The sequence below is a fragment of the Anastrepha ludens genome, chromosome 2 (genome assembly GCF_028408465.1).
Source record: "Anastrepha ludens isolate Willacy chromosome 2, idAnaLude1.1, whole genome shotgun sequence".
Classification (NCBI taxonomy): Eukaryota; Metazoa; Arthropoda; class Insecta; order Diptera; family Tephritidae; genus Anastrepha; species Anastrepha ludens.
The window spans coordinates 126,300,987-126,314,461 of record NC_071498.1 but is presented as its reverse complement, the minus strand read 5'-3'; the positions used below and the strand labels follow the sequence as shown (position 1 = coordinate 126,314,461).

The 13,475-nt window shown below is 34.8% G+C and overlaps 7 protein-coding genes across 33 annotated transcripts in view; 6 read left to right on the top strand and 1 right to left on the bottom strand.

Moving 5' to 3' along the window:
- Positions 1–13,475, bottom strand: part of LOC128855293 (modifier of mdg4) — a 57,449-nt gene that overhangs the window by 32,363 nt on the left and 11,611 nt on the right. The window contains exons 5-7 of one of the 27 annotated variants that reach the window (XM_054090058.1): positions 912–1,178; positions 687–847; positions 427–504 (exon numbers count right to left, since the gene is read on the bottom strand). The exons of 18 other annotated variants lie outside the window; for them this stretch is intronic. In XM_054090058.1, the coding sequence (XP_053946033.1) occupies positions 499–504; positions 687–847; positions 912–1,178 (434 nt within the window). In that variant the 3' untranslated portion in view covers positions 427–498. Of the gene's footprint in view, positions 1–61; positions 505–656; positions 848–911; positions 1,179–9,827; positions 10,330–10,419; positions 10,802–10,924; positions 11,348–11,419; positions 11,613–11,744; positions 12,260–12,437; positions 12,910–13,475 lie in introns of those variants that run through there. 8 more of the 27 variants (XR_008453708.1, XM_054090057.1, XM_054090065.1 and 5 more) reach the window with 8 other exon arrangements.
- Positions 1,942–3,666, top strand: LOC128855297 (uncharacterized). Its single transcript, XM_054090080.1, has 4 exons — positions 1,942–2,034; positions 2,495–2,854; positions 2,922–3,046; positions 3,346–3,666. Exons 1-2 carry the CDS (start codon positions 1,965–1,967, stop codon positions 2,779–2,781), a joined length of 357 nt encoding a protein of 118 aa, XP_053946055.1. The 5' UTR covers positions 1,942–1,964; the 3' UTR covers positions 2,782–2,854; positions 2,922–3,046; positions 3,346–3,666.
- On the top strand, positions 2,922–3,323 carry LOC128855301 (uncharacterized). Its single transcript, XM_054090084.1, has one exon. It carries the CDS (start codon positions 3,005–3,007, stop codon positions 3,158–3,160), a length of 156 nt encoding a protein of 51 aa, XP_053946059.1. The 5' UTR covers positions 2,922–3,004; the 3' UTR covers positions 3,161–3,323.
- LOC128861002 (uncharacterized) lies at positions 3,461–4,242 on the top strand. Its single transcript, XM_054098852.1, has 2 exons — positions 3,461–3,476; positions 3,779–4,242. Exons 1-2 carry the CDS (start codon positions 3,461–3,463, stop codon positions 4,240–4,242), a joined length of 480 nt encoding a protein of 159 aa, XP_053954827.1.
- On the top strand, positions 4,297–4,880 carry LOC128855295 (uncharacterized). Its single transcript, XM_054090078.1, has 2 exons — positions 4,297–4,386; positions 4,449–4,880. The coding sequence occupies exon 2, from the start codon at positions 4,454–4,456 to the stop codon at positions 4,820–4,822; it is 369 nt and encodes a 122-aa protein (XP_053946053.1). The 5' UTR covers positions 4,297–4,386; positions 4,449–4,453; the 3' UTR covers positions 4,823–4,880.
- Positions 4,905–5,555, top strand: LOC128855300 (uncharacterized; the record flags this gene model as incomplete). Its single annotated transcript, XM_054090082.1, has 1 exon — positions 4,905–5,555. A coding segment is annotated over one exon (570 nt), but the record flags the coding sequence as incomplete, so codon positions are not given.
- LOC128855299 (uncharacterized) lies at positions 5,777–6,888 on the top strand. The gene has a single exon (XM_054090081.1). It carries the CDS (start codon positions 5,782–5,784, stop codon positions 6,100–6,102), a length of 321 nt encoding a protein of 106 aa, XP_053946056.1. The 5' UTR covers positions 5,777–5,781; the 3' UTR covers positions 6,103–6,888.

Genomic DNA, 13,475 nt, shown 5'->3' with positions numbered 1-13,475 from the left:
AATAGAAACTTCATATATTCTTTTAGAGAGGATCTACCATTTTACTAGAAGCAAAGAAACCTAAACTTACTTATTGTGCTTTATTCTAATTTGCTAATGCACCTTAACATTACAAAAATAAATTAGAAGTAGTAGCTCAGTATCAATAAATTCACTATTTAAGATCACTCAACAATGACACCATTCGCAATAAGCTTCCTTTTGACTCGTCAATGAAGTCGGGCGATATTTCGACGAGATTGTCTGTTTTCATTTCTGGATCATGTGTATGGGGCGAACCAGTAACACGAATAGCAGATCCATCGTAGTGGAGTTTCGAGGTTACAACGGTGGCCCTACAACCATACTTAACGTATCGTGAGCAACGCCAAAATATATTTTTGTGACTTTGGCGATTCTCTACATAGCGATAACCATTATAGATTAGCATAACGCGTCCACGTTGGGTGGTAGAATATTGCAAATAGGTAGTTGTATTTTTATCCTCATAAATGAATTTCAAATCTGAAAAAAAATTAAAAAATTCCAACTGTAAAATTTGTGTTGAATATCAAAATAACGTATAAATATAATGAATGATATAAGATAGAAGCTATTAAACATTTTGTATTGCATTATTTTTATTTACTATTTTGAAACAGCAATATAAACGTATTAAGAAAAAAATTGTTTTATAGACGATTAACCTGAGAACTGCGTTCAAAGGATGTATTTGTTTTAGTATGTGGGCGACTTGAAGTTGCTGATGGTACATTTGACATGTTTCTGATTTTGTGTTGTATAAAGGAAAGCACTGTATTCTCGTCGATGCATTCACCTTTCATTGAAAATACCTGCACAACATGAGCTATTCAAAGAAATAATATATGTATTTAGATTATCTCATGGCAAAATAAATTACTTGCAATTACTTATGACAGATTTCAGTAAATTCTCATCAAGCATCAAAAGCCGCTGTTTAGCATTCGAACGCGCTATATTCTCCAACACATCTATACCAAATACCAATTCACTTAAACGGGAGGTATAAATGCAGGCGTTTGGTATAAAGATTTTAGCCAGGTCATATTTCGAAACATAAACCCTACTACCCGCATGAAGTGGTATTTTAGCATCAGTCGGTTTATTTGAAGCTTTGGCATTTTGGCTGTCATTACTAGTCCGTATGTTTGCTTTATCTGGAAAATAAAGAGGAGTAATGAAGTACTTCTGGTGAAATATTCTGAGTGAAATATGTATAAACAGAAGCGAGTACAAGCTATGACACAAAAAGATACACCATTTATTTTGTTTAAACTTTTTTGTTTATATTCAGTTAATTACAGTATAAAATTTTCATAAAAAAATTAAAATAAGAACTTATTTACAAAACTACAAATTATTCAGCGCACGCATAGGTTTCATTAAATGTTTGTTGTTGGTTTCCGCATTTGTCATGCACTGCAAAGTTAGAGGTAGTTCCATTTCACATATTTTTATAAAACTGCACCGATTCACATTGTGATCCACCAGGCCTAAAAACTTTTCAAAAATATAAGCCTAACAACACAAACATATTTCATCAGAATAGAAACTACAAATTTTACATTAAAGTTAAACTAGAAACTTTGTTGTCACATGAAATGAGGATTTCGATATCTAATCGATGATCGATATATATATATTTTTATGCGTGTAGGGATGATAATTTATAGAGCTACTGTCAGAAACTTTTTTTAATAATTACTCAGTTTTGTTTCAGTTAAATTGAAAACCAGCACTTCAATTTCGTTAATTTCAGTTAAGTTTGTAGACTTTTCAAAGAGAAAATATTTATCCTAGTTATAAAAAACTGTATGCGGCAATATATGCAAAATGATGGCTTCCAAATTATTACTAGATATGTAATTGTTTAAAATTTTCTGCACCGGCCATACAGTTCAAGCAACTCTGTTTGCAAGCTGCCCAAGCCTCGGCAGCTCCAAATGTCGGCGAAGCTGATGCTTCAATTTATTGTTGTAGTTCATGAAAATTTGCGTGCTTTAAAAAGACAAGGTGTGAAATCAAATATTTCTTTAATGAATAAAAATATAAAGAAGTTCTAATTTTGTATTTGATAATGTTAGTATGGATAATATGGTGCCTAATGTAACAGGATAATGTCAATGCAAAATGTTTTAGTTGGGCGAGAACTTGGTCGCTAATACATCTTTCTATACGGGCAATGAAGAATAATTTTGTTAATAATAGTAACCCTTAAAAATTTACTTCCCACAGGAGTTCTATATTTGTTAGCATAAAAATATTTATGTATATATTTTCTAATCTAATACGTCTTTAAGATGGCCTAAACCGCAAAGGGTCTGTCTGTGTAGAAATAAAGTGATTTTATAAAAACCCAAATAAAGTATATATATATGAATATATGTACATGTTTTTAGTTATTTGTATATATTATGCTAGTTTACTTAAAGTAAGTTTCTACTTTATTTAAAAAGTACTGTTCATTTTTCAGAATATGGATCAGTTGGTGCTTCAACTGGTTTATTATGTGTGGAAATGGGCAGACTGTATCAGCGTAAACCAAAATATGAAGACCTCAACGTTTGTTTCACTCGAAGTGTGCGGGGAAACAACTTGCTAACAATCAACGGCAAACCGTATACATTAAATCGACGCATAAAAGATGTTTGCTACTGGGAATGTGTAAAACTACGTTGCAAGTACACAAAATGCACAGCTCGCGTTATCACAAAATGCGATCAAATTGCATCATTGCGTGGCGATCATAACCACTTATAAATAAATGTTTCATATGTGCATGGTTTTAAATAAAAGCAATAGATTAGGAATAAGCCGTAATTCTGAAAATAATGTGTGTTGACCGAAGCTCTTTCTTTTTTTATAGCTAATATTACTCACTAATAGAGTTCAATTTACAGGTACAAACACAGTTTGGATCGAAGCAACATTTGATTTTAAACGCAACAGACGCGGCGGACACAATCTTCTTTACCACGGCTACATGTACACTGCAGAACGAAGATATAATTCTACTGTAAACTGGGTATGCAGTAAAAATAGTAGCCATATACTGCGCTGTCCGGCGCGTTGTGTGACCGCTGGACAGAATAGCATTAAATTAAGTCGTAGGTCTCATAATCATTCGCCAACTCGCTAAAGAAAGTGTTTTGACTTCTAATTATCTAAATATATTGTTCCTTTCAAGTAAACACGTGTTTTTAAAATATTAATTCCATTTTTAATAGATGCATTGAGAATTTAAGCTTAATGTTTCTTGAATTAATTGCATTACCGTACATTCGTAGTTAATGCATTACTTATTTATATTGTTTATTTTTACAGAAAAGGAACGCCCACTTTCCATTGATAAATATACAATAATTAAAAATTTTCGTTTTGTAATTGGATCGCAATCTGAAAGCAAATACTACTTAAAATGCGCGAATTTTCGTCAGAAATGTCGTGCTCGTGCAGTTCTTTTCAAAGAAACAATGAACTTGAGGTTGCGGCTGGATAAACATAACCATACAGCAGAGCAGCAATATATGCCTGCTAAGAAATCCAAAGTCAGACAGCCATAATTTTAAGTAAATGTATATACATATATCGCAATATGTTATTTGTCTCTTCTAATATAATATAGCCTGTACATTAACAATAAATTCATTACAACCATAGAAAGGACTAATTTTCAAACACCGCATACTTAGCATACATATTAGTTCTTGATTAACATCGGTTTTATAAATCGTAAATTATTATTTTTTATTTGCAGTTAATCCAATACCCGTGCAATATGTGCGATCACGCCGTGGAACTCATCTTGTGCTATACAAATATAACACTTACACACCGAACGAAAAGGTACGAGACGGCCGACTGTCGCGAGACTGGAAGTGTTCCATGTATCATAAAGCAAAATGTCGCGCAAGGCTTGTAACAAGGCAAACCTTGTCCGGGGATGTGATCCACATAACGTCAGATAAACACACACACAAGCCAATGTACACATCTGCAGAGGTGGAATCTATGCAAAAACAAAATTTAATGCAGCAGCAACATGGGTTAAAAGATTTGAAAGCTACACAAACGATGGAACAATGTCGGCCTATCCGAACATTCCAATATCTCAATCAACTACAGCAGTTACAGCTACGACCACTTTATCCACAGCCTATGCCAACTGTATCACTTCTTGAGACGCAGTTTCCTAAAATGTTACCGCGCCAGTTGTCATAGAATGCGATATGCAGCAGATAGCATAGATTAATAGTACAAAATAAAAGAATAAGACACATTTTCAAAGACAATCACTTTAGATGTACATAGATCATGAATTAATTCTTATAGATACGTTAATTAGAAACATCTGAGTGAACTTAAGTATATAAAATATCAAATTATTTGGCGAAAACACAGTTTACTAATTAAAAAAATATTTTCAGGTCACATGCCACCTTTAACCACGGTTTCCAGTCCTTGTGAGTCGAAGACGAACATAGGTGACGAAGATGTAGATGTAAAGCCCACGACATCGTCATTAGGCCTGACACAAAACAACATGAATCTCAGCTTTATTCCGGGTCAACGAGGCAAATCTTTGTTGTGCTTCAATAGTTATACTTACGCCAAAAACAATGTTTGCGGTAATACAACATATTGGAATTGTCGAAGTCGGCGTATTGGTATGGCGCCATGTAAAGCACGTATTACCACAATGAAGCAACCCAATGGATTGTTCAGGGTGTGCCTTACTAAGCCCGAACACAATCATGAACCCTCTCCACGCATGCTGAAGAAACTTGAGAAATCAGTTTAATCCTAAATAGAAATAGAAAATAGATTTAAATAAAACTTATATTTATGCAAAAAACTGTATGCACGTTTAGGTTGTATTATTTTTTGTCGTGCCCTGTGATGTTATAATATTTTATTATTTAATTAATGCACAAATTCGTACTAATTTCATTTTATTTTTTACTTTTTTTTTATCCACCTTACTACCAGAGGGCAGTATTGCTATTTATTCGGCCACATCACGCGGGCGAGTGCAGCTCATCTATGGCGGCCAGCCATTCATCTTTGAGAAGATCTTGAAATTGGCCACTGGAGAGGAGAAGAAATTTTGGCGTTGTAACCAATGGTGGAACCAAAAGTGTCGCTCACGTGTCTATACCATCAACGATATCGTTATGCCGCTTAATCGCTATCATACGCACGAAGAGATCGTACGACGGAAGAAACGTACGCGAAGAGTACCGACTGGTGGCACTGCTTCTGCGACTAAAAAAGATAAGAAAATATCTTTGGCAATAGCCGAAAATGCAAGCGTAGATGCAGTAGTCAATACTGCACCGGATCCCATTGATGTTTCCGATTTAGGAATGCATTTAAAATATGAGGAAATTGTGGCCGACGTCACTGAAATAGTTGAACCTAGTATCATTGTGAAGAAAGATTTGAAGAAATAATTTTTGAAGTATGTACGTAAACAAGCGGCTGCACCAACATATTATATACATACTATTAAAATTTTATTGATTATAAACATATATATTGCTTTTATATAATTTTCGTGTTGCCGCATTTATTTAAGCTGATCTAAAATAGTGACTTGAATAAAAATCTACAATTACTGTCTAGCAAATAAAATTTTTGCATCAATAAGCGTCGAACAGACGCAATCTCACGACAACTGCTAACGGAAATTATGTACACATATAATTTTTGCCTACAACTAATGCGATCTATACCTATATATTTGTCATTTTAGAGGCCATGCCCACAGCTAAAGTTGATGGGCAGCAGTTTTACTTCACGGCTGGGCAAAGAAAATCCGTTAAGCTTGTCTATGGTGGCTACCAGTACGTCAAATTCATGGAGAATTCTAAGGGCGTTAAGTGGATTTGTTCAACCAGATCTACCACTAAATGCAAGGCACGCGTACGCACTACAAAAAATGCTGAACTTGAAGTGCTCCATGAAAAGCACAATCATTCATTTATCCAAAAGAGATATGCACGAAAAGTGGATGACTTGGTGGAGACTAAGCTTAACATCAACCACGAAATTATGCCAACAAACATCTCTTCAAATTAAGGTACATAGTATAGGTAGAAAACCGATTATAATACATTTAAAAATAGGGCTCGGATCATACAAATAGGGCAACTCATCAATTGCGTTTTGTGCGTGATTAGGTATCTGTCATAAGGATATTTTGTTTCTAGAAACTATGCCAAATTTAAGTACGGTGTGTGGCACTGTAATCCGAACAGCTATTGTTTGAAATATTTTAAGTGTTTACTCTTTTTGTTGATTTATTATGAGAAAATATAAACTATATTCTAACAAAGGCAGTATAAATTCAACGATCAACACTTTTTAAGGAATTTGATAATTAATGAAATTTTCAAACCGTTAATTAGATTTCGGTGTATAGTTGAAGTCGCTAGTATTAAGTTTAGAAGCTGTGAGATGACTCGCTTGACAGCCTTGCATATTTTCTCTATAGAAAACAAATAAAAAAATTACAAGAACGGTTTAAGTTAGTATATGTGACTTATTATTTAAAAATAATCGATAGAGATCTGAAAGCTTAGTTACTGAAAATCATTTGGCATGGTCTTTCTAATATTTAGTGAACTTTCTTAAATTTAACGACACATAAAAATTGTGGGTGTATCCCTACCGATTTCGTACATTTTAGTGAAAACTTGGAACTTAAGTTTGGATGTATCGGAGGATGATTTCCAAGAGGAGATTGATATTCTCTTATTAAGATTAGTTCAAAATTTATGAGTTGTATTGTAATGATTTATTATAAGTTAGTTAAATAGCTTCCGAATTGCGTATTTAATAATAAATAAAGGCTTGTTTATTATGGCGGTTGCTTGTTATTGTTGTAGCAGCATAAACATTCCCCATACATATACGGGGAATACTGCTGAAGTGACAGTCCTTGGCCGAATATAAATCCCTGTCGCTCCGGTTACGTAGCCGGTTCTTGTCGCGGTAATCATAATTTGGCGATGTCATGTAATTGAGCGAAATCGTTGCTCAACGCATGTACTGATTTTGAGAAATCTCAATTTTTATTTTATAAAAATTTACACAATAATGTAGTGTGGTACAGCAGCTTCTTTCGAAACCTAAGAGCATTGAAATAACGGAACAAAGCTAGCTAATTTGTCAGTCTCAGAATGTTCCGATTTGCTTTTCACGAGCCATGCAATGTGTCAATTTTAGGAAAAGTGCGAAGTTGGTTTTTTAATACGCCGTGTAATATTACTGCCACTGTAGAACAACAACATATTTTAAACTCTGTCTAATGATTTTCATGTATAAGTGGGTATTATTTTTTAACTAAAATGATTTCAATCAAAAGTTCAAAAATTCCTGATGCGTATAAAGGCCCAAATCGTGACATTAAAATGCTTTGAGTAAAATTCAAATTTCTTAGTTATCAAATAATAATAATAAGTAGGCAACAAATTCTTGGTATTGGGTCGTTCCTTTCTACCGAACGACCGTGGTTTTGGGTAGATAGAAATGAAAATAAAAACACCGAATGACTTATACAACCTGAGCATTGTTATGAATTGAAAGAAAAGTGTAGAAGTAGAAATAAATACATTTTCTATAAAACGAATGTCGCAGCCGGATTTTATTTCTACGAAATCACTAGAACAATCAATAACAAAAAGAGTAAAAAATACCGCGGGTGAATCAGTTCATCATCAATTATTTCATTAAAGTTATTGTTTTAAATAAAACTCATAGTTCTTTATTGCAGTAAGTCATTTATAGAACATTTAATTAATTTGGAAAATGGTCTAAGTCAATTAGAGCTATAAAAACAACACTTTTGTATGAAATTCATAAAAAAATTTCATATTGATAATAAATTTCCATTAATCAAGACTAAGAAAATTATAAATTACAATGTCGCATAATATAAAAATATTTTTTAACTCGTTCAAACGCAATTCAAACAAGAAATATATGACTTAGACCATTTTCATAATTATAAGCACATATATATATAATATATATATATTTTTGTCATATCACTACCTTTGTGGTTCGAGGCCTTTCGCAGATGCTTATGAAAGTCAAACACTTTTTGAGTTTGATTAAAGTTGAGAAAAATCTCTGTATTGTAGGCGAAAAACAAATATGTAGGTGTACCACAACACTACAAAATTAATAGCTTATAAGTCCTCCGTTATTTATTGTAATTGATACTAGTCGTCGTAGCATCGAATTTACGACTGACTAAAGGACACTAAGGACGTTTTTTGCCCATTTCCATTGAATCGCGTTTTTAGGTGCATTAGGCTGATAAGTTGCTTGCTAATTGCGGGCCACTTCAGCACAGGAATATTTTTCGACGCGAAAACTCCTTTGTACCCTTAGTGCTGTGGATTGGAGCGTCCAAGACTTACTGTGAAATTCTTCAGCAAAATTCTATAAAATATTATTCAAGACCTCTACGTAATTTTCTGTGTTCTTCCTATGCGAAATAAAGCAAACTGCGGTATTGCCACGGTAGCTAATAGCATTATAAGTGAGCCTCCTGCATATGAAGGACACTAACCACCTTTTCACATGCTCCTCTTAACCCACTCATCTAACACCTCTCTCACTTTGGACCCAACCTTTCGGAATGTTTCCTGGGCCTACATTTAGATGAGCTAGACGAAGACAACCGGTGATATACATAACACTGACAGGGCTTGTGCTACTGCTACAACAACAACAACAGCCACCGTGAAAGTTTCGAAAATGTAATGAAAATATCTCTCCAATACGTCTGACAACCATCAGGCCCATCGATACAAAATTTTTTTTTCTTAACTAAAAATGATGGATTGCCATTCATCATGCCAGTATTTATGATTATAACCGAATTCAAGTATAGCTCTTTGTGGCGTGGTGTAAGTTTCGGTTTAGCCAGTCTATTTTGATATTTTAAAATCGAAACTTCACTCCAAATTTGCTGTATTCTTCTCTTCATACCATTGGGAGAAAGTTCACATCTAGGACTGATGTTTTTAATCAAACTTAGGCTTTGGGCTAGTTCTTTTAATTTTTTACTTTTAGAGGTTTTTTGCGAACTGAGACTCTCGATTCACCTTTAGGTAGAATACTAGTATACTCCTCGGTAGATGGCTTGGCGTAATGATTATTTATTTGCTAATGAAACTACTCAACTACCTTAAGGAATCTTTGAAATTGTGTATTGCTGCGGGTCGTTCCGGTAACGTTGAACCGACTACATATCAGGGGAACGCGAAATCACTGGTCGTTAATGTTAATCTCACCCAACGGTAAACCCAAGACACATACTGTTCTGATGGGGTTGGTTCAATGGGAGAGGGGTGTTATACGATATATAGGGTTTCAGAGACATAAATTGACTATGTCGGGGTCGATTTTAGATAACTAGGAGTTTAACCTGCTACAATATCCGGAACGTAATTGTGTCTTTGTTTTGCAAACGCAGCCGAAATATACTTTGGGTGCAGCGTTTGGCTCAATGGTTAGTTTACTAGCGCAACAGGTTTCGGTCGGGAAAAACCCTTGTCGCCCCGGTACGTAGGCTGCCAAGACTACACGAATATTAAAAAAATATTAATTAGCGCGTACACTTCTGTTATGTTTGGCCGAGCTCCTCCTCCTATTTGTGCTGTGCGTCTTGATGTTATTCCACAAATGCAGAATCCTGAAGTTCAATGCCTTCTCCGAACGGCAAACGTTTTTTCACGAGAAGCTTTTTCATGGCAGAAATACACTCGGAAACAAGTTATTTTTCCTTTGCATTATGTCTCTAAAAATATTGTTTATTTATTAAATTTTTCTGTTTCTATAAATATGGGTCAGAAATTAATAAACAATGTTTTAATTTAAATGAAAACTAAATGTGCACTTAATGGACTTCATTGAAGCAATACAAACACATCCATACACCACCTGGGCACTCCGGACAATAAGTATTGATTCTGGAGAGACCCATCTGAACACCGGGTGCTTTCTTCAAACAATGTACGCATTTACCACGCATACGTGGCTTACTTATTTTCGTTAAATGGTGATTATTCCACGATGTTCTCAAAACAGTTTCGCCGGTTTTTATTTCAGAATACGATGATTTTATAATAGGCATACCGTCCACGGTGTATACTACCGGAGCTTTTTCTAATGTTTTAGCTGGCGCCATTTTGTGGTTCGTTTGTTGCTGTTCCTGTTGGCGACTGTCATCTCCAGACGTTATTACTCGACAAACAATATCGCTACCAAGAATTTCTGGTTTTCGCTCCGTATCTGAAACATTAAAAATATAAATTTTTTATTAGGCACAAGTGGAAACGCTGGGATCACGTGCATTCAATTATTAAAAAAAAACACAATGGCTCGTATAAATGTATTCTTTATTTATTGAAAACAGCAGATTCTTTAGTGTAGAATTTGTATAACCAGCACAATGGTAGTCACCCTTCACTTATGTGTATACTCATCTATATTTATTTGAATGCTATTGGACTACAAATCTTTTGAGGGGTCTTCACGGGATGATTGTGTGTGCCACGAGCTGATACCAGCACTTTACCGGACGTCTTTATGTTGCACCGACAGCGAAACTTGCCATACCCGGAACAACGCCAATGTACCACGCAAGTGCTACCGTTTTTTGCATGCATAGAATAAGTGTGACCATTATAAACTAGTTGGCCTCGATAATTGTACTTTAAAGCTGCAACGCAACCTGCTTGAGTGCGAGCACTCGTGGATGGATCTACAAAATAAATATACATTTAATTTTTTAGTCTTAAATACATATACGTGTTTACGTGCATTTACTAAAATGTAGAAACCGGGAACATTTTTCAATGCGTACATTAGCAGCTATAACACAAGGTTAGATTATTCAAAAAGTTGTATTTAAAGTTTAGCTAATAAATAAAAAATATGAATTATTTGTACCAAAAACAGTGTTATAACTAAGACCTAGATTTATTTGTAATTTGCTGGCGTAAAACAGCAGTAGTGGACAGTTGCTACCCATCAATGTTGCTGTGGTTAATTAACTCGGCAAAGAAGTAAAGTTAGACAGCACATGAAACACCTTTTTTTAGTTAATATAATACAAATAATCACAGCCGATTCAAAGTACGTTTACTGTTAATTAAAGCAGTGATTACGTTGCTCCAGCTTTCGTTGCTCGTAAACGTACTTGAGCGTGCCTTTCTTACGTCGCTCCCTCACTATAGCATGATTGTGGTCTTCGTCTACAATCGAAACACGATCACCAGCGGGATTAGTACGCACCCTTGCTCTACATCTGAAATTTTAGATATTTATTTATGAATGCATTTATTTAGATAGTTTTCTTTAATTATTTTAGAATACGCACTTTAAGGGACGAAACTGCACACAGCGCCAATAAATCGTACCGCCTCGTATACGGTGCCTGGAATAAGGAAACCCATCCAATACCAGTTGATATGTACCTTTTAAACTTGAACGATAATTGACGCGATTCTGAGCCACATCGTAAGCGCATGCTTCATCCAATTGTTGGTCGTCCCTTTGTTTTGGTGTCGTATCTGTAATAAGCCAATTAGCTGTTTAAATAATTAAATTTCAAAAAAATTTAAGTGTAATGTAATACCATAGGTAAATGGTATTTTTTTAAACAAATTAATTTTAAACATATCTGGCCATTGAAAGCTATTTATAACTGCGTATCAACTTAATTCTGCAATTTTATTTGCTCTCGGTGTTTAATTATCTTATAAATGCCAATGTTAAAACTAGGAGCTCTAAGTACTATATTTGTTATTTAGCAACATTATAGACGTGTCGATCAGCTCATCTCCGGGATCTTGCTGCACTCGTATGGACATTGATAGTGGTCGTCTATTATTTTTCAGGTCAGTAGCTCCTCTACTCCCGCCGTTGCCAGCGGCTGGTCCTCCGCTATTATTCAATTCAACCATACGGTTACGTTCAATCATTTTTTCGATTTTTTCAGTGTGGGGCGGATGGTTATGGAGTCCCCCAGATTCCGACTTTAGTTTACCATACTCTAACACACAACGCGCACGACAACGTTCCGATTGCACCTTCTTGGAGTAGTTATGACAGCGCCAGTACTCCTTGCTGTTCTTTCGACTGTGGCAGTTGTACATGTAGTTGCGCAGCACAAGACATGGTGTAGCCCAGGGACTAACAATAAACATCAAGTTCGTGTCTGTAACAATAGCAATCAGAGAATGCAAATATTTACTTTAAAATATGAACTAAAGCAAATTTTAAACAAATAAATGGAGATATTTAAGCACATAAAAGGTTTTCAACTAATTTTTATTTGATTTTATTTCTATGAAAGTAGTGTTTCGCATATACATATTTACTTTATTTTAAAGATTCTTTACAGACAACGCAACTGGAAGTTATTTTACGCTACCACCTCGTTTTATTCTTGCTGATAATTGGGCCATATTGTTGTAGCGGCTCTTATCGCCGGTGTTGGCACGAATAACTTATACTCTTTGCCACTTTTCTGAGTGCATATCTCGATGTTGGAAACGCTCATCAAGTCAGCAAGTTTTGGGTCTTCGGGTTTGATTTCAATATATTCGCCAAGGTCTTCCTCTACATTATACAGAGGACGTTGACCGATGCGCTGCACGTGATCTTCATGATTATGAGAACGTCGCGCCGCGACCAACTCATTCTTTTTTGTAATGACGACAGCCTTGCATCGTAGTTTTAGTACATCAATGCAGCGCCACGTAGTTTGGCCATTGGCCTGTGTCAATTTCTTGTTGTATATGTAGCCGTTATAGACAAGTTGTGCATTCTTTTTTTGGCTCCGTATAAATTTCACCTCACCCTCACCTGTGTTACAATGACAATAATAATAACAATTATGATAGTACATTACATTAAATAGTCCATACATCAGAAAATATCAGCCATTACTACAGGAAGTGGTAAGGCTGAAATAACTTTTCAATAAAAGACGACCACACGTTGCAAAAACAATTTAATTCTGATTTATTGCATTGTATTAAAGACTTTAATAAAATATTTTTTTTTTATCATATAAACGGTTCTTTTGGAACGGGCTGCAAGCCATTAACTGTGTGCCAGTACTGTACCTAAATCAATGATTTTGAGAAATGCTAATTAACAGAAAGCTTAAAATTACAAGTAATTGGTTACAACTAATTTACTTACATGTATATCATTTCTTCATAATGAAAATGCTTCAATAGTAATATTGTTATTAAGCACCAAGTTTAAGAAGATAAAATAAGTGTATAAAAAATCTTAATCAAAAGCAATTTTGATGCCAAATGTCAGAATGTTTCTTTTTGATATGTCCTGTTAAATAAAATTGCCAGGAATTTTAGAGCTGAACATATTTGGCGTACATTTTTCGTATCGAGTGAGATAGTAGT

Bases quoted from the DNA above. Each gene is read 5' to 3' on its own strand.
- LOC128855297 (XM_054090080.1), top strand. From the start codon at position 1,965: ATGTCGGCGAAGCTGATGCTTCAATTTATTGTTGTAGTTCATGAAAAT. The intron at 2,035-2,494 runs GTGTGAAATCAA...TTCATTTTTCAG, and splicing joins GCGTGCTTTAAAAAGACAAG to AATATGGATCAGTTGGTGCT.
- LOC128855299 (XM_054090081.1), top strand. From the start codon at position 5,782: ATGCCCACAGCTAAAGTTGATGGGCAGCAGTTTTACTTCACGGCTGGG.
- LOC128855301 (XM_054090084.1), top strand. From the start codon at position 3,005: ATGTACACTGCAGAACGAAGATATAATTCTACTGTAAACTGGGTATGC.
- LOC128855295 (XM_054090078.1), top strand. From the start codon at position 4,454: ATGCCACCTTTAACCACGGTTTCCAGTCCTTGTGAGTCGAAGACGAAC.